This window comes from Pleurodeles waltl, chromosome 9 (genome assembly GCF_031143425.1).
Source record: "Pleurodeles waltl isolate 20211129_DDA chromosome 9, aPleWal1.hap1.20221129, whole genome shotgun sequence".
NCBI classification, from domain to species: domain Eukaryota; kingdom Metazoa; phylum Chordata; class Amphibia; order Caudata; family Salamandridae; genus Pleurodeles; species Pleurodeles waltl.
The window spans coordinates 978,702,103-978,722,719 of NC_090448.1; the positions used below are offsets into that span (position 1 = coordinate 978,702,103).

The following is a 20,617-nucleotide window of genomic DNA, read 5'->3' on the forward strand; positions in this document are numbered from 1 at the left end:
CCAGCAATATTTCCAGTGAGACATAGGTAAAAGTACAGACCTGCCTACTACATGTACTTTCACACTACTACCTCTCTACTGTCTGTCGTTTTCACCCAGTGTATGGTCACTGAGTTGTCACTTTCCCTTACGATTTCACAGATGTGGGTCCCACTGTGGGACATCTGCTTAGATTCCTCATGGACTAGAGCTGTGTGGCATAGGTATGTTGACATTACAATTGAAAGAGCATTTTGTCACTGTAATTGCTAATACACTATTTCGAAAGCACAGACAGACTCCAGATTGGTTTGTGCTTTAAGTGTGTTTATTTAAGTGCTCAATATTGGAGGGGGTAGTAAAATGGTGAGGGGTGATGGCGGAGGAATGTCCATGGCAGAGTCCAGTCTATTAGTCTCATAGGTGCATTGCCCATATGGGCATAGGAAGTGGAGCTGGGGCAGTTTAAGTATGGACAAGGTGACAAAGTGGGGCAGTAGGATGACAATCAGGGTGGTCTCATTTCTTGGCGGGGGTCTTGGCATTGAGCTCTGTCTTGTTCCTGGATCTCAGGGACCGTTTGCGGGGTGGTTCTCCCTCTGCAGGGGGTGGGGTGCTGTTGTGGTGGTCCTGTAGCGGGGCGTCCTGTCCACTAGCGCCGGCGTGTGTAGACCCTTCTGTCCGGTGACGTTGGGTAGGGGTCCTGCAGGGGTATAAAAGGATGGTTATTACATCTGTCTGTGTCATGGTGTGCAATTGGTGGGTGACCGTGTACCCAGTGCTTGCATTCCTGTGTGGGACCTTGTGTGATGATGGTTTAGGGGGTTGTATGGGTATGTGCAGTGGGCATGCTTTAGTGATGGTTGTCCATGCTTTGTTGTTGCATGCAGGGCTTGGTGTTGGGATGGGTGGTTTGTGATGTTGGGACATATGCGAGGAGTTGGAGTGCTGGGGGTGAGGGTGAGGGTGGGGGTATGTGCTGGCATGCAGGTAGGGTGGGGGATGTAATAGTTAAGATTTGTCTTACCAGAGTCCATTCCTCCACCTACTCCTGCAAGGCCCTCAGGATGCAGAATCACCAAGACCTGCTCCTCCCATGTTGTTAGTTGTGGGGGAGGAGGTGGGGGTCCGCCGCCAGTCCTCTGAACCGCCAGGTGGTGTCTTGAGACCACGGAACACACCTTCCCCCGTAGGTCGTTCCACCTCTTCCTGATGTCCTCCCGATTTTTTGGGTGCTATCCCACTGCGTTGACCCTGTCCACTATTCTTCGCCATAGCTCCATCTTCCTTGCAATTGAGGTGAGCTGCACCTGTGATCCGAATAGCTGTGGCTCTATCCGGACGATTTCCTCCACCATGACCCTGAGCTCCTCCTCCGAGAACCTGGGGTGTCTTTGCCGCGCCATGGGGGGTGTAGGTGATGTGTGGGGTGGAGTGTGTGGTGATAAGTGTGCTGATATGTATTGGTGTGTTGTGTGAGGTGCGTGGAAGTTCTGTGGGTGATGGTGTTGTGTGCCTGTGGATGCTGTTGTTCTTGCTGGTGCTGTCTCTCTCTGGCCTTCTTTCTGAATTTTTGGTAGTAGGGGTTTGTGGATGATGTGGGTGTGTTTTTTATATTGTAATGGGTGTGTGGGAGTGGTGTGTGTATGTGTATCAGGTGTGTGTATTTCGAACTGTCCAATGTGGTAGTGTTTTGTATGTGTGTGTGTATTTTGAGCGCAACAGTGTGTACAGCCAATGGAATACCACGGTTGAAAGACCGCCGCGTGGATTCGTGTGTCGTGATAGTGTAGGCGTATTTCTGTTGGCGTGACGGTGGAGGTTTTGTTTTCGCCAGTTTATCACTGACCTTTGGTGTGGTGGACTTGTGTGGGTGTCTGAATTTTGGCAGATTCCGAATGTGGGTCATAATAGCTGTGCGGAATTCCGCGGCCGCGGCGATGTGTTGGCGGTCTTCTGCACAGCGGTAAGCAGCTTTTACCGCCAAAGTTGTAATGAGGGCCATAGTAACTACTGCTGCAATACTAAGGCAAAGGATCCTTTCCGGTATATGTAAAGTTGCCACTCAAAAGCCCTTGCATACCCTTATGAGACATTATTTCATATTCCAAGTCGTAGTCCCGTATGGGCCAACACCAGGAAATCTTTTAAGATAGAATACTTATTTTCTTTGCTGTTCTGCTCATTGCGTATGACTAGAAATAAAGATGCCCTAGAAAAGGAAAGAGTATGTGTAATTCTAGCTCTCCTCCGGGAGTAGCTTCATTAGAGTCATAAACAACTCTCCTCGTCTATGGGACAGTGGCTGTTTTTACCTCCGGACTCTTGATTCCTGCAAAAATCGAACTAGAATTATAGTCACTGGCAGGGCGTGGTGGAACAAATATTTGTGAAAGTGTTTTTTTCACCTTGATTTAAATAGTGGCTTACATTGCTTTTAAAGAAAATTAATGGAAATGAGCCAACATAGCATACTTTAGACTGTCGGTTGCTTTCTTGCTTTTAAAAGTTGACTTTTCAAAAATGATAAATGCAATACTTGTTTTATCAAATGTGTTCTGAGATCGCGCATGTGAACGGGGCATGTCCGTGCATTATGTCTACAATAAAGCTTCCATCGGAAGAGAACGAGGATTACAGGTAAATAACTATTGCATCTTTTCTGTGTGCTCCTGCGTTTTATTCTGCTTGCGTTCTATGAAAGAGCTGATTTTACTACGTACCACTTGTTATTATTTTGAGGGATGATGGATTAATCTTATCTTCTTTGGTGTTCAGACACTAATTAATACTGTTTTTCAGTGCCTCCAGAAGACTGGTCACAGCGTGTAACAAAAGTTAATACTCCAGATTCCGAAGGATCGTCACTGAGGTAATTGATATTCTTGGCAATGAAAGATGTTGACCACTAAGGCCACGTGTCCCATCTCTGCACTTGATTACATTGAAACTGATTGTGTTGCCTGTGGTTTTATTAATCTATTATATTAGTAAATCCTCTTTCCTGTGATCTGCAGGGCACCTGGTACTATACAGCATGGCTTAAGCCTGACATCTGTGTACAATCACTTCCTGCCAGCTAAAGGTCGTGCAGAGGTCACTACCATGCCCATGGGATTTGGTGCTACTGTAGACTACATATTCTTTTCCGCTGAGCCCTTCCACGATGTGATCCAAGGAGGTTAGTGTGTGCATTAATACAGCTTTGGATGCGACTGTGAGGTTGAGAACCATAGATGCAGAGCTTCAGTTATCATTTTCGGAGAGGAAGGGGTTACATTCCATGCCTGATATTTTACAGACCCTGTCAAAGTTCAACTACTTGTGTCAACATTTTCGAGAATAAATGAACTATGTAAGACATTCGTTAGATCAAATGCCTCTAAAAATGGTATTTTGTTCAATTCTTTTAGCAAGTGAAGAAGAGTGAGTCAATATGATTTGTAACACTGCTCATCTGAGCAGATGGAATAGTGTAGGAACTTGAGAAACAAAAGGGGGGAAAAGTGAAGCTTATTTTGGGAAATATTCAGGGCTGAACGTTCTGTTTAAAGGGTACACCAACCTGTCAAAGTCTTTGGCTGCTTGATTCTTTGCCTTAAAATGCCCAAAAAAGTGTTTCAATGATGGAAAGCCTAGAAGTGAGTGTGTAGGAAGTTTGCTCTGTATGTACTATTTGAAAGTAAGAAATAGCATGCACAGAGTCCAAGGGTTCCCCTTAGAGATAAGATAGTGGCAAAAAGAGATCATTCTAATGCTCTATTTTGTGATAGTGTGGTCGAGCAGTAGGCTTGTCAGAGGGTAGTGTTAAGCATTTGTTGTACACACACAGGCAATAAATGAGGAACACACACTCAAAGACAATTCTAGGCCAATAGGTTTTTATATAGAAAAATATATTTTCTTAGTTTATTTTAAGAACCACAGGTTCAAGATTTACAATCAATACTTCAAATGAAAGGTACTTCACTCAGGTATCATAGGAACTTTGAATCAGCAAAATAGCATGTACAGTTTTGGCAAAAATGGCAATAAGCTATTTTAAAACTGGACACTGCAAATTTCAACAGTTCCTGGGGGAGGTAAGTATTTGTTAGTTTTGCAGGTAAGTAAACCACCTACAGGGTTCAAAGTTGGGTCCAAAGTAGCCCACCGTTGGGGGTTCAGGGCAACCCCAAAGTTACCACACCAGCAGCTCAGGGCTGGTCAGGTGCAGACGTCAAAGTGGTGCCCAAAACGCATAGGCTTCAATGGAGAAGGGGGGGGGGGGAACCTGCGACTTCGGAGGGCAGACCAGGGGGGTTTTGTAGGGCACCCGGGGGGGGGGGGACACAAGTCAGCACAATAAGTACATCCTCAGCGGCACGGGGGCAGCCGGGTGCATAGTGCAAACAGGCGTCAGGTTTGCAATAGATTTCTATGGGAGACCCATGGGTCTCTTCAGCGAAGCAGGCAGGCAAGGGGGGGTGCTTCGGGGTAGCCACCACCTGGGCAAGGGAGAGGGCCACCTGGGGGTCGCTCTTGCACTGGAGGTCGGATCTTTCAGGTCCTGGGGGCTGCGGGTGCAGTGTCTTTATCAGGCGTCGGGTTCTTGGAAGCAGGCAGTCGCGGTCAGGGGGAGCCTCTGGATTCCCTCTGCAGGCGTCGCTGGGGGGCTCAGAGGGGTCAACTCTGGCTACTCACAGGGTCCCAGTCGCCGGAGAGTCCTCCCTGTAGTGTTGTTTCTCCGCAGGTCGAGCCAGGGGCGTCGGGTGCAGAGTGGAAAGTCTCACGCTTGCGGCGGGAAACGTGCAGTCCTTTAAAAGTTGTTTCTTTGTTGCAAGTTGTAGTTTCTTTGGAACAGGGCCGCTGTCCTCGGGAGTTCTTGGTCCTTTTAGATGCAGGGTAGTCCTCTGAGGCTTCAGAGGTCGCTGGACCCTGGGGAGCACGTCGCTGTTGTAGTTTCTCTCGAAGTGGGGAGACAGGCTGGTAGGGCTGGGGCCAAAGCAGTTGGTGTCTCTGTCTTCTCTGCAGGGCTTCAGGTCAGCAGTCCTTCTTCGTCTTAGGTTGCAGGAATCTGTTTTCCTAGGTTCTGGGGGCCCCTAAATACTCAATTTAGGGGTGTGTTTAGGTCTGGGGTGTTAGTAGCCAATGGCTACTAGCCCTGAGGGTGGCTACACCCTCTTTGTGCCTCCTCCCTGAGGGGAGGGGGGCACATCCCTAATCCTATTGGGGGAATCCTCCATCTGCAAGATGGAGGATTTCTAAAAGTCAGAGTCACCTCAGCTCAGGACACCTTAGGGGTTGTCCTGACTGGCCAGTGACTCCTCCTTGTTTTTCTCATTATCTCCTCTGGCCTTGCCGCCAAAAGTGGGGCTGTGGCCGGAGTGGGCGGGCATCTCCACTAGCTGGGATGCCCTGTGGCGCTGTAGTAAAGGGGGTGAGCCTTTGAGGCTCACTTCCAGGTGTTTCAGTTCCTGTAGGGGGAGGTGAGAAGCACCTCCACCCAGTACAGGCTTTGTTACTAGCCACAGAGTGACAAAGGCACTCTCCCCATGTTGCCAGCAACATGTCATGTGTGTGGCAGGCTGGAAAAACTAGTCAGTCCACACTGGAAGTCGGGTATGTTTTCAGGGGGCATCTCTAAGATGCCTTCTGGGGTGTATTTCACAATAAAATGTACACTGGCATCAGTGTGCATTTATTGTGCTGAGAAGTTTGATACCAAACTTCCCAGTTTTCAGTGTAGCCATTATGGTGCTGTGGAGTTCATGTATGACAGACTCCCAGACCAAATACTCTTATGGCTACCCTGCACTTACTATGTCTAAGGTTTTGCTTAGACACTGTAGGGGCATAGTGCTCATGCACTGATGCCCTCACCTATGGTATAGTGCACCCTGCCTTAGGGCTGTAAGGCCTGCTAGAGGGGTGACTTATCTATGCCATGGGCAGTGTGAGGTTGGCATGGCACCCTGAGGGGAGTGCCATGTCAACTTAGTCATTTTCTCCTCACCAGCACACACAAGCTGGTAAGCAGTGTGTCTGTGCTGAGTGAGGGGTCCCCAGGGTGGCATAAGACATGCTGCAGCCCTTCGAGACCTTCCCTGGCATCAGGGCCCTTGGTACCAGGGGTACCAGTTACAAGGGACTTACCGGGATGCCAGGGTGTGCCAGCTGTGGAAACAAAAGTACAGTTTTAGGGAAAGAACACTGGTGCTGGGGCCTGGTTAGCAGGCCTCAGCACTCTTTCAAATCATAACTTGGCATCAGCAAAGGCAAAAAGTCAGGGGGTAACCATGCCAAGGAGGCATTTCCTTACAGAGTGTAAAAACAAGAAAGAAGGAAAATTAATACGGAGAAGTCGGGACATATAAAAAAATTGCTGTCAAGGAACAATCAAAAGGTTTGTGTTGTTGATGGCAGCAAAACCAAGCAGACAAGTTTAAGAAGAGGGGAAAAGGGAAAGTGTGAGAATTTGAAAATGGCAAAAGCCTAGGAATAGAACATGATGCAAGGATTTTATAGTTCTTAGGCAGGAGAATTCAAGGGAGAAAGGAAAAGTGAAATCCAGCAAGTAAGGTTCCAGAGGAATAAATATTACAAGCAAGGTTAGTGTTAGGATGGAAACATGCATATGTAAGTCAAGGGGGCACCAGTGAAGTGGAACTGAAGTGAAAGAAGTCTAAATGAAGTAAGTGTGAAGGTCAGAGAAAGCTTAGCAAGCATGATGAGGAACTAAACCAAACAAAAAGGAGAGGATATGGTGCAACCGTCTGAACTGTCAACTTTGGAGCCGGGGGAACCAGGTTCAAGTCTTGGCGTCTGCTCAACATTCTGTGATTCAGGGCAAATCACTTAATCTTCCTGTGCCTACAATTCAGCCCCTTGAGACCTTCACAGGTGATTTGCCATGCTTTACACATTCCAGACTTATTTATTTTATTTATCTGATAGAGACTTCTAGCTGCAGATCCCTTACCTTTGAACTTCCCCGGTGTGAGACTGGATCTTGAAACTTTTGCATGAACAGTGCAAAAGTGCGGGCTGTCAGATGGCTTAATTCAGTTTTGCGGGTTGTCGTAGTTGTCACCAAAAGTGATGTCGGGGACACATATATAGGCACGCAGGTGTTAGTTTTTTTCTTTCTGCATAAGTTAGTGCTGATCCAGAGTGGAGCGACCCCTCTTTCTCTTTTCGACAGACTTTTTTCTACATTTTGTCAAATATGTTTTGTGAAGTGTGTTGAGAATGTCATCTAAGAGGGTAGAGTTTAAGCCGCGTGCACCTGTCACCGCACCATATCTCACACCTAGGCCCATATTTATACCTTTTTAGCGCCACATTTGCATCATTTTGTGACGCAAAGGCAGTGCAAACTTACAAAATACAATGATATTTTGTAGGTTTACGCCGCTTTTGCATAAAAGAAAATGCTGCAAATGCGGAGCTAAAACGTACGTGACTCGAAGTCGTGCTCGGACTGCCCAGCAATGGCACCAAAAACTTTGAGGGAGCGGTCCCTAAAGCTGCTTGCAGGCCACCAGTCAATGCCATCTCGCGCGACTCCTAGGGTGTCTTGGTCCCGATTGAGCAGAAGGTCGCAGGACCGCTCCAGGAGCCTCAAGTCATCTTCATCATACTCGAGGTCCTTGGGACACTCAGAGAAGAGGCACAAGAAGAAGTCTTAACTGATTTCGACTTAATCTTGTCTGTCAGAGGTAGCAACGCGTGGGAAACATTAGCGTTCCATGCATGGTTCTGCGGAGCGATTGCAAGTCTTACTCCATACCTCCCCCCATTTCCAGGAGCTGGAGTGACCCCTGCTCAAATAAAGGATTTTTACTAGGCCATGCACTGAGTATTCGAGCAGGCTGACCCCTCCAGAGCGCCTTTGGGCCCTGTGGGGTCAGAAGAGGCCCCATCAGGTTCTGTGCCATCGGCTCTGGCCTCGGCTCACATGGGGTCCCATGGATCCGATTTCAGATCATCACCAATCATGCCAACGTGACCTTCTCCAGCACCAATCATAATGCTTCCGGCATCCACTGGTGGCCCCAGCTACATTCTCATCCCCGATGACTCAGAGTCAGAATGGCGCGGACAGGGCCCAGTGACTCTAACTCATTGCTTTTTGTGATGTAAACAAGCATGGGGGAAGAGTGCGAGAGGTCACTGGACCCTTTAGAAAACCAGTTGTACACACCTAATTAATTATTTGACTGGTATGAGTAACTGGGAGACGCCAGTGAACTGGACACCTCTCCAGATACTGGTTTACTCTCCACCACCATGGCTATGGAGGAGGGAGCATCTTATGCAGTGGTGGTGAAGAGTGGCAGTGTAGGTCCTTGACCTAGAACTCCCCTCTGTGGCAGTTTCTGAAAGGGCTTGACATATCTTTCCCCCCTTGCCCTTCATTATGCCTCAGCGGGATCTGAACTTGGTTCTCACTACATATGTGCTCCCTTTTAGCACTATAAAATTGTCCCCTCTGGTTGCTTACAATCAAGACAGATTTCTAGGGCTGGAGTTGTTTCCCTTTCAGGGTCCTAGTTTAGACACACATTCGTCAGTTCCCTTCTTGACTCTGCACTCCTGGCGAAGAAAGTAATGAAAAGTAACTATCCTCCTGAATAGGTGACTTCGACATCACTTCCAGTGCCAGCGACACTGAGGACAGCACACGGAACCAAAAAAAGCCACCTGACGTCACACAGGGGTACTGCTCACGCAAAAGTTTCCGGATCCAGTCTGACGCTTGGGATATTCAAAGGTAAGGAAACTGCTAGATATTTTCTTTAGCAGATAATGCATTACCGAAGGTAAGTAACTTGTTCATTCATTGCAAGTTTAGCAAGGATGCCAGATGTGTTGGGAAATTGGTCCAGGTACTAGTGTCCTTTCCGAAGAGAAACTGGCTGCATACAGTAGCCCAACAAAATATCTATTTTTACATCCAAATCTTGAAACTTCACCGCAAATTTCTCTATTTTTATGAAAGACCATCTGTTGGAATGCAGCAGTCTAGTGCACTTTCCCAGGTGCCTAAATGTAGCTACTTCAGAAGTGGATATTTCATAGATGCACATACCTTGAGTATCCAGTAACCTCAAGCAAGACCCCAGACCAATTACATAGAGTTTACATTTCTTCCAGTAGACTCCACTCTTAAAATGTAGTGATACCATTAAAGATAGTGTTCCATGAATACATTATGTATTGTTTTTTCCTCGTGGGGCACCTTAATACGGTGGAGCTCATAATGAGATTCTTGCTTGTAAAGGGTACTTTTACTTCATGTTTTTCTCTACATTTTTCACCTTCAAGAGGTGAGAAGAGTGTACTAATAAAACATTTTTTATTTGTAACTGAAAAGCCCTTTTGTAGGTTTGCTGTCTCTCATTCCCATCGTATGGGGAGTGCATCCTTTGCCAGCAGGATCAAAAAAGCGACTTCAAATTATGTTTTCAGTTTAACACTTTGCAAAGAGGTCCAGTGCCAGTAGCCTCCACATGTGCACCGGCCATGTCAGCAAATTTCTATTGCATGGAAATTCCTCCTATGCGTTGTCTCTCTCTCTCTGTTTCCTCTCCTTTTTTGTGGTTTATTTCACATTCTCAGTTAGCTTAAAAGGTGGTTGACACTCTTCTTGCGTGCTTTTAGAATACAGCACAGTGGTTTCTTCACACAGACTGATTCTCACAGGACTTGTGTTTCTTGTTTGGTGAATTTTCATCCAGCAAGTACCTGTCCTGGACAAGCTATCTGTCAGTGCAAAGGTAAATCCAGTGCTGCAAGAGACGTGCGCTTTGTGATCTAACATTTTATGTCACAGTTGCTTAAGAGAGATTTAGGACTGATTTGGGCACCATTCCGAGTAACCTTTTATTCTTCTGCATTGAATATTCCATGGATTTGCATGCTTGAATTACTCTCCGTCGTCAAGCTGCCAACTCGATGATAGCATATGAGTGTACCATTACACTTAATGACATTTAAAACAGCCATATTCTACATAAAACTATTCTACTGAATTGTATGCCCCAAACATCAGCCAGTCAGGCACCAGGACCAGCAGCTGTTTACCTGACAAAAGCTTCCAAATGCCACATTTTCTGCAGCATGTGCATTAATAGCAAATCCCCTTGAGTTATGTCTCTATGTGAGCTTCTGCAGTGTTTTTCACTTAAATGTCAACTTGTTGGCTTTAGCTCTGCTTTCTGGTAGTGAAGGAGTGTTCTTTTTTTCTTTCAATTTCAAGACTCGGAGGTAGAAGCTTCAGAGGAACAATCTCTGTTTAAGGCCTTGAAAGAGGAAGATTTACATTTGTGATCCTCTTGCCATAGTCTTGACTGCCGGTATGCTGGCAATGACCAAACAAACTTTCTTACAGAAACGTGCAAGACCCTCTTCACAAAGACACAGCAGGAGAAGAAAGGAAGGTTGGCTCTGGCAATCCACCTCAGGAGTGCAATCAAGGGCAGTTAAACTGCCTCAGCCTAGGACTCCTACTCTTAAGGAAACCTCTGACCATGCTGTTAAGAGTCAGACGTCTTATCAGTTGTCAGCGTGGAAGGGACAGGCAGAAAGAGTGCCAGGAAAAAAACAAATGGTCAGTGTCTCCTAGCCCCAAATTGTTGCAGAAGAAATTTACAATGTCTTCTTTGTTGGTTCTGTCAGTTCAAAGACTATGCCCACTATGAGGTTGTCTAAAGCAACGGTGTTGTATGTGACAGATTTAACAAAGTCAACAAAGCCACTGGCTGGTCAGTCCTGCAGCCTGTCAATGAAAGACCATCCAGCAAAGCTGATTCCAACAACCAAGCATCCATTGACCCATTTGTCAGCAATGTCGTAGACAACAGTCAGCACTCTATCGACAAAACATCTAGCGATGGTCACCACAACGTGGTCTATGATGCTGTAGTCTGTGGTGTTTTTCTGCTCGTTGACAAAGAAAGTGCCCTCATTAATGAAATTTATCTTAATACTGACAGACTTCCCACCTTTGATGGTCTATTTGACTACATTTATAATAATGATGATGGATTTTTTGTAACCTTCTCCAGTTTTTAAGCACCAACTCATCTTGTTTCTTTGGTATTATCAGTATCTTAATTTAATTATTGCCTTCAATTACAACCCTCCACTAGTGTTGCCAGTGTAACTGCTGCACCCAAAGAAGATTTTGCAGTGTGCATCATTGGGGCAGAAAGTTGATTACATAGATGAGATGACAGACCTGGATCAAATAGAATCCTTCTTTAGCGAAGGTTATGACTAGTTGGAAGATGTAGGAGCTATGACACCAGCTGATTTACACATCCAGTGTTTAGATTTATTGGATGAGGATTAAGAGGCTAAACGTATGTATGCAGCCAAGTGTGGATGCCATGCAGAGATTCCTTTGATATGACTGCATCATGCTCAGGGGTTTTACGCCTCTGTTGTCTCTGGTACAAATACTGCTTGAGTTATTGACCACATGACCAAGCATGGCATTTATCAGATGTTACCCCTTTGCCTTGAACCATACATTAAACCCCCACACCACTCCAGGCCCACCTCCCAGGCATAGCTTCTCCATATCCAGAATTAGTGCTGCGACTTAACCATCCAGTTTACACCATCACTCCAAAAACAGTAGGTTGCAAATGATCGCCCACCAAAATCGGCAACATCAGTTCACTGAAGTCATCATGAAGGATGGAAAACAGTGATGCTGATAGTGACTGCGATGATTCAGACTCAGCGATAGTCAATGTGAAGGAGATTTAATTCAAGATGCTGGCATTAGTAAAATATCTACAATATATGATCACTGCAAAAGTGAAGCAGATGTTTGTCCGTTGCATCATTTGGGCATATTTTATGCTCTATTGGAGAAAGCTTATCAGAAGTTCCTTGTACCTGTCTCTGCTTTATAGAAATCTTGCTTCCTATTCAACTATAAGCAGAAATCTTGTAGGGGTGTGAGAACGATCTCTTTCCTAGACCATGTATGGGATGAGACACTGCTAATGATGAAGAATCCAGCTGCTGCTACAGCGAATCTGTTCTTAATAAAAATGAAGAATAAGGCAGCTGACACTGCTCCTGCCTATATTCTTGATTAGAGTGAGGCAGATTCGCAATTGTTTCGGCAGCCTCAAAAAGCCAATTGAGGAATCTCAACATCTTCTCCAGCTCCTCTTGATAAGGAGGTTTGTAAATAGAATTCTGTGTGGGAAATGAGCTAACGTTCTAGCAGATGACACAGTTAAAATAGCCAATGCCTCAGATGGCATTTCATCAGAACCAAAAACAAACCACTTGAATCCTACGCTGTGCTAAATGCAAAAATGTATACTGGAGGTATAAAAAAATTAAACCTACTTTTAGAGCCACGCACTTAATAAACTAAGTAGATGTGTGCCATCCTCTATTAGGGACGGTGCTCCATGGGATAGTGCCAACCCATTTGGGAAATGCGGCCGGAGGGTAGGTTCCCCGCTGTGGACTCTCACCCTTAATTAGGCAAAGTCAGTCCCAGGTTGGCATCTGATCCGTAAGGACACCTTAGGCATGAAACATGTTGACCTTCTATGGTGATTGAAGAAAGTTTTCTTTCTCACCTTTATATATTTTGGTTGAGTGGTGGAACATTATTTCCAACCCAGTACATTTTGTAACCTTGACCAAAACCCTTGACGATCAATAAAATTTAGATTTGTGAGGTTCTTTAGCCAATTTTAATCCTTTCTTCCTGACTGTAGGTCTAAATTTACTCATATTGTCCTCTGATCACGGCACTCACTACTAGATAAAGATCTCTGGCAAAGAGCCCCCCTGAGGAGCCCGTCAGACATTGCAGCGTCAGTCTGACGAAGAGCATACCCTATGATAAAGAATGACATCCTAATGGATGTGTGAGAGTTTTTGCTTCTGGTTTGCGAAGTGCCTAGTGGATTTCTGTTGTGTTCTGTGGAACATTGTACCTTTTTAATTTACATTTAACTGAGATGTGTCAGTTTGCCTCCCTGACTCTTAAGTATTATTAAACCAGTTTGTAAATTTAAGAGACTAGTGCAGGGTTCTGCAAACTCTTCCCGGAGAGCTGGGTCTATGCCAGATTGTTAACATATCCACGTTTAGAAAAAAGATATTTCAGAAATCTACATTTTTCTAAATATGGATATGAGACACATTTTCACAGTTTGGTAGCACTTTCATGTATCACTTTATGCACCTTAAAGTTTATACGATTTGTTTGCTTTAAAAAAATATGTTCTGTTAATCATTTTTGTGTGAGTTATGATGCATGTAAGCCTGCGTGGGAGCCCCTTGCCAAAATACGGCACGTGACCTAAGAAGCATGCCTTAAGTTTATATTGGTTTTGGCCATTGGTGTCAGGATGCACACAAGTTTTTGTCTAACAATGTCGTACACAATGGAGTTGGAATTATGATTGTTGCAAGCACATGCAAACTCTGAAGAACTCTACTGAACTGCTTTAGTGCTGATGCTGGTAACTTAAATCCACAAACCACGTTGTTGCTAACATATCTGAACATAGATTTCATTTACACCTTCCTCTTTAGTGAGATACAGAGAAAAAGTAGAAAGCCAGTGCATTTAGATCTTGTTCCAACAGGTAAATGCTTTAACCAACTATCTTTAAGTTTTTAGACTTAGCGTCACTGAGCTCGAATAATATTCTTCTTTCTTCTTGCTGAGTGTGTACTTGACCTGCTCCAAGGGCTTGGGTCGAAGCATATGGCCCAAAAGTAGTTCAGTAAGCTGCTTCTTATTATAAGTCAGTACACATAGGTTTGGGGATGTTTTTATCTGTCCATGGAATCTTTAAACATTTCCGCTTTCTATGAAAGGCATCACCTCCTCCTCGGGATAGAGCAAAAGGTCTATCGCAATAGAGCTATAAGTCGCTCCATGAGATCTTTAACCATTAATGGTTTCAACGTAAGGTATCACCACCTTGTGATAAGGCAGAAGCTTGGGCTTCAGTATAAATTCTTCATTGAGGAGCTTGTTTGTGAAGTGTCTAACTCACTGGGGACATATTCATCTAGCCCAAAGAGAACACTTTCACAACCCTGGCCCGTAGTTTACATGGCCTTGGTACCTGGTTTTTGCCATTAAATTGGTATAACACCTAGCACAGTCTTCAGAAGGACCATGGATAGCTGCAGAGCAGACTCCCACAATGTGCATTCCAAGCAGGTCCCATCTATGCTCTTCTTTCTTTACCCTGTGCATGGTATGTCTGCTTCTACAGAGTAAATTACTTGCATGCTCTTACAAGACTTTTGTCACTCCATTGTTCTTGTTAAAATCCTTCATTTCTGTTTTTACTTGTAGGTCGCAGGCCCTACCGTAATGGAGCACTCAGGTTAATCGGACGCCTCTCGCTCCTCTCTGAAGAAGACCTCTGGGCAGCTGTTGGCCTTCCTAACCCCTTCTGTTCATCTGACCATCTCTGCCTGCTGGCAAGATTTGGAATGGACCAGGCAACACCCTGAAAGGACCACAAAGGGAGGTTGAGAGAACCATCTGATGCCAGTCATCAGCCAGTCTTAGCTCTCACCTGTCTCGTTTTCACAGTTCTTCATTCACATTACATACCAGCACCCACTTGGGACTATGAAAGAATGTTGTCATCCCTCATAGACTGGATGTTAAGCAACTTGAAAACTACTATACCAAAGTTGAGAAGCACTTTTCAGAACAATTCTTTGCAGGAAGTTGATACTTAATTGTACAGAAGACTACTGTGCCTTATTATTTAAAGGCAGCTGGGATCTAAACAGAGAAAGTGCCCTTTGTAATGATGCTCCATAATATTCCTGCACGAGTTTACACAGAAGATGAGGCTGCAGTTGATCTCTAAATTGTACAGCAAAACCATATTCCACCGTTATGCTCATCAATCCTATATTTGTGCCAAAGGCGTGCTTTAGTAATGCACACATGTGTCTTTGTCTTGTGGCGTCGGAGACTAGGAGCGGTAAATAAAACTGCACTCCCCATCTCTCTGACCTTGTATTTTTCAGGCAGGTGAAATGTAGCAAAAGATATTTGGAGATAGGACACCGTTCCAGATCCATTTCAAAACCTTGTGTGAAGATTGCTTGGTTTCACAGGGAGCCCTTCCAATCAAAACACAGGTCCCAAACCATGCCAAATATTGATTAATAAGGAAAGATGGCCCAGTTGCCGGCTACATTCTATTTGATAAACAATGCCGACTTCTGAATGTCAGATTTTGGACTACACAATGGTACAGTACAATTAGTTTGTTAGATGCCCAACGGTTGTGAGATGGTATGAGAGGCCTATGCTTCCCCTTGATGTGATGGGACTATTGTGGGACGGCAAGAACACATAGTGGAGCTCGGAGGTTAGACAACACTAAATGAAGTTCCAATGATCTTCCTCCTTCTGGCAACTCTCACAGCATTCATAGGGGATACAGAGCTCCATCAAACCAAAGGTGCCTCAGGGCAGCACAGGGCTTTTTTCCTGAGGACTGAAACATGCTTTTAGTTCCACAATGAATTATTTTAGTGTTAAGTTTTTTTAATGATAGTTTTACAGGCATGTAATGTTTGATTCGTCTCTGCTTATGTTTTCTTGTAATTTCTAGGTCGTTAGCCCTGCATCTCTCTGCCTTCAGGGGAAGTGCAGAATAACAAAGGCTCCACAGGGCTAATAGACCGTCTTGCAGTCAACTCACTGAGCCTGGCCCTACGTGCTGCCTTGTAAGCTAAGCCAGTCTGTTTTAAAGCAGATTAACTAGTGCATAATTATTGCATTTATGCAAGCCTAGACTATCAGCTTTACAGTCTTTCAAATGCAAATAGCGTGTTTTGTTTTCATAAAATGCTTGTTTTCATGATTTAGTTTTGAATTTGTATCGACTGGTGTAGCAAAAGATTAAATACATACAGACATCAAGTGCTTCTTTAATGCAATTTTTCTTGTCTGTCAAAAATATGGAGGGAAATAAACGTTTTGAAGGTTAGGCATCTGCACTGCATAACACTTCTGTCCCCTCACTTTGGTCCAGAATAAGCTGGTAAAGGAAGCAGAGTCTAACACAGGTCTGTATCCCTTTAGACGTCTCATGGATAATCGCCAAACGTGTCTGTGATATTATTGTGACAGAGTAATCTTTGAGCCTGTCTCCAAATCAGTTAAACTACCAGTCCCTGATAGCCACCTTGGTTTCTCCATCATATAATCTTCATTTAATTAATGAAAACTGAATATATACACCAATGGGTGAGATCAGAGAAACACATAATTCATAAAGAACACTTTCAGAAAAATTATTTAATATTTTTCACCTTGTTTATTTATAAAACAGCTATTAGAGATAAAAGGACTGGTAAACCTTTAGCGAGATTAAAACAAAGTTTGAATTCTTTCACAATAAAAAGAAAACGCATAATTTGGATAGAGAAATTTAAACCACACATAAAAGTAATTTGTTGTTGCCACTTTAAAGGTGCAGCATGTTTCAAGAGCCCAAAATGCAGTGCAGTGACGTGTAGTTTTCATCTACACTTTCAAGGACCCGAAATACCAGGACCTTGTCACCTTTCTATTGTTCAGAAATGTTTTTCTTAAAAAACAATTATTTTGCGTCACCCTGAGAAGTATGTTGTTTGCTATTCCCTCCACCATCAGACACTGCAAACTATTAGGTGCTTCAAAATGCCAACGGTCTCAACACCTCTCTGGAAACAGAGATGAAGTGCACTTCAGGGCCGACATCTCCTGAGGTATCCTCCTTCAATGACGTTTAAAAAAAAAGACATGCTAAAGTTACCGCTCCCTACCGTACAGGCAAAATCTAGTATTCTGATAGTGATATTGGAGACCACTTTAGCACTATCCAAACCTGTGCGACCATTCAATGATGCCATGCTTGATCCAATCAAAGCAATTTGGGACAAGCTGAGATATTCCCTATCAGTGAGAACACTGAATACCTGCCAATATAACCTGCCACCAAGAGAACCAGACTTCTTGTTGACGCATGCGTCACCCAAAAGCTTTGTGGTTCAAGCATCCTCGTGTTCCAGACAGAACCTAGGAGCATTCGCCGCTGTGCCGCCATAGGGAACCTAAGAAAATGTAGGTTATCGCAGAAAAAGGTGTTTTCGGTTGGTATTCTGGCCTCACATTGTATAAATGCCTCATGCTTATTGATGAGATAAACCTCCACACTGTGGGAAATGGCAAGCATGGTGGTGCCGCTCCTATCTGACCATTTAAATTGTTGCTTTCCAGAAAGTGGTTAGGGATGCACAAAATGCCTCCAGGCAGATTAGCAGGGCCAGCCTGTACACAGTTAATTCCATGGCCAGGGCCATAAGCTACTTAGTAGCCCTAAGGAGACATGCTTGGTTAAGGTCCTCTATTTTTTCTGGTGACAACCAGGTCAGTCCCATGGATATGCTATATGAGGGTTCTCATCTGTTCGGGGAAAAGGCTAATTCTAGGCAGACAGAGATACTGCATAATTCCCGGAACTGGTGTTTTCGGCCTGGGACTAACACAAATAATATAGATAGTTTCTGGGCTATTACAAGGCATTTCCCTTTTTGCCAACCCCTGCCCATCCAACGTGGGAGCCCCTTGCCATCCTGCGTGGGAGCCCCTTGCCAAAATACGGCACGTGACCTAAGAAGCATGCCTTAAGTTTATATTGGTTTTGGCCATTGGTGTCAGGATGCACACAAGTTTTTGTCTAACAATGTCGTACACAATGGAGTTGGAATTATGATTGTTGCAAGCACATGCAAACTCTGAAGAACTCTACTGAACTGCTTTAGTGCTGATGCTGGTAACTTAAATCCACAAACCACGTTGTTGCTAACATATCTGAACATAGATTTCATTTACACCTTCCTCTTTAGTGAGATACAGAGAAAAAGTAGAAAGCCAGTGCATTTAGATCTTGTTCCAACAGGTAAATGCTTTAACCAACTATCTTTAAGTTTTTAGACTTAGCGTCACTGAGCTCGAATAATATTCTTCTTTCTTCTTGCTGAGTGTGTACTTGACCTGCTCCAAGGGCTTGGGTCGAAGCATATGGCCCAAAAGTAGTTCAGTAAGCTGCTTCTTATTATAAGTCAGTACACATAGGTTTGGGGATGTTTTTATCTGTCCATGGAATCTTTAAACATTTCCGCTTTCTATGAAAGGCATCACCTCCTCCTCGGGATAGAGCAAAAGGTCTATCGCAATAGAGCTATAAGTCGCTCCATGAGATCTTTAACCATTAATGGTTTCAACGTAAGGTATCACCACCTTGTGATAAGGCAGAAGCTTGGGCTTCAGTATAAATTCTTCATTGAGGAGCTTGTTTGTGAAGTGTCTAACTCACTGGGGACATATTCATCTAGCCCAAAGAGAACACTTTCACAACCCTGGCCCGTAGTTTACATGGCCTTGGTACCTGGTTTTTGCCATTAAATTGGTATAACACCTAGCACAGTCTTCAGAAGGACCATGGATAGCTGCAGAGCAGACTCCCACAATGTGCATTCCAAGCAGGTCCCATCTATGCTCTTCTTTCTTTACCCTGTGCATGGTATGTCTGCTTCTACAGAGTAAATTACTTGCATGCTCTTACAAGACTTTTGTCACTCCATTGTTCTTGTTAAAATCCTTCATTTCTGTTTTTACTTGTAGGTCGCAGGCCCTACCGTAATGGAGCACTCAGGTTAATCGGACGCCTCTCGCTCCTCTCTGAAGAAGACCTCTGGGCAGCTGTTGGCCTTCCTAACCCCTTCTGTTCATCTGACCATCTCTGCCTGCTGGCAAGATTTGGAATGGACCAGGCAACACCCTGAAAGGACCACAAAGGGAGGTTGAGAGAACCATCTGATGCCAGTCATCAGCCAGTCTTAGCTCTCACCTGTCTCGTTTTCACAGTTCTTCATTCACATTACATACCAGCACCCACTTGGGACTATGAAAGAATGTTGTCATCCCTCATAGACTGGATGTTAAGCAACTTGGAAACTACTATACCAAAGTTGAGAAGCACTTTTCAGAACAATTCTTTGCAGGAAGTTGATACTTAATTGTACAGAAGACTACTGTGCCTTATTATTTAAAGGCAGCTGGGATCTAAACAGAGAAAGTGCCCTTTGTAATGATGCTCCATAATATTCCTGCACGAGTTTACACAGAAGATGAGGCTGCAGTTGATCTCTAAATTGTACAGCAAAACCATATTCCACCGTTATGCTCATCAATCCTATATTTGTGCCAAAGGCGTGCTTTAGTAATGCACACATGTGTCTTTGTCTTGTGGCGTCGGAGACTAGGAGCGGTAAATAAAACTGCACTCCCCATCTCTCTGACCTTGTATTTTTCAGGCAGGTGAAATGTAGCAAAAGATATTTGGAGATAGGACACCGTTCCAGATCCATTTCAAAACCTTGTGTGAAGATTGCTTGGTTTCACAGGGAGCCCTTCCAATCAAAACACAGGTCCCAAACCATGCCAAATATTGATTAATAAGGAAAGATGGCCCAGTTGCCGGCTACATTCTATTTGATAAACAATGCCGACTTCTGAATGTCAGATTTTGGACTACACAATGGTACAGTACAATTAGTTTGTTAGATGCCCAACGGTTGTGAGATGGTATGAGAGGCCTATGCTTCCCCTTGATGTGATGGGACTATTGTGGGACGGCAAGAACACATAGTGGAGCTCGGAGGTTAGACAACACTAAATGAAGTTCCAATGATCTTCCTCCTTCTGGCAACTCTCACAGCATTCATAGGGGATACAGAGCTCCATCAAACCAAAGGTGCCTCAGGGCAGCACAGGGCTTTTTTCCTGAGGACTGAAACATGCTTTTAGTTCCACAATGAATTATTTTAGTGTTAAGTTTTTTTAATGATAGTTTTACAGGCATGTAATGTTTGATTCGTCTCTGCTTATGTTTTCTTGTAATTTCTAGGTCGTTAGCCCTGCATCTCTCTGCCTTCAGGGGAAGTGCAGAATAACAAAGGCTCCACAGGGCTAATAGACCGTCTTGCAGTCAACTCACTGAGCCTGGCCCTACGTGCTGCCTTGTAAGCTAAGCCAGTCTGTTTTAAAGCAGATTAACTAGTGCATAATTATTGCATTTATGCAAGCCTAGACTATCAGCTTTACAGTCTTTCAAATGCAAATAGCGTGTTTTGTTTTCATAAAATGCTTGTTTTCATGATTTAGTTTTGAATTTGTATCGACTGGTGTAGCAAAAGATTAAATACATACAGACATCAAGTGCTTCTTTAATGCAATTTTTCTTGTCTGTCAAAAATATGGAGGGAAATAAACGTTTTGAAGGTTAGGCATCTGCACTGCATAACACTTCTGTCCCCTCACTTTGGTCCAGAATAAGCTGGTAAAGGAAGCAGAGTCTAACACAGGTCTGTATCCCTTTAGACGTCTCATGGATAATCGCCAAACGTGTCTGTGATATTATTGTGACAGAGTAATCTTTGAGCCTGTCTCCAAATCAGTTAAACTACCAGTCCCTGATAGCCACCTTGGTTTCTCCATCATATAATCTTCATTTAATTAATGAAAACTGAATATATACACCAATGGGTGAGATCAGAGAAACACATAATTCATAAA

The 20,617-nt window shown here is 44.1% G+C and overlaps 1 protein-coding gene across 1 annotated transcript in view; it reads left to right on the forward strand.

Moving 5' to 3' along the window:
• The window catches only part of ANGEL1 (angel homolog 1), a 306,748-nt gene extending 286,488 nt beyond the window's left edge, over positions 1-20,260 (forward strand). The window contains exons 8-10 of the mRNA XM_069208434.1: positions 2,782-2,851; positions 2,997-3,160; positions 14,321-20,260. Of these exons, the coding sequence (XP_069064535.1) occupies positions 2,782-2,851; positions 2,997-3,160; positions 14,321-14,481 (395 nt within the window). The 3' untranslated portion in view covers positions 14,482-20,260. The remainder of the gene's footprint in view (positions 1-2,781; positions 2,852-2,996; positions 3,161-14,320) is intronic.
• Positions 20,261-20,617: the final 357 nt, after the last annotated feature.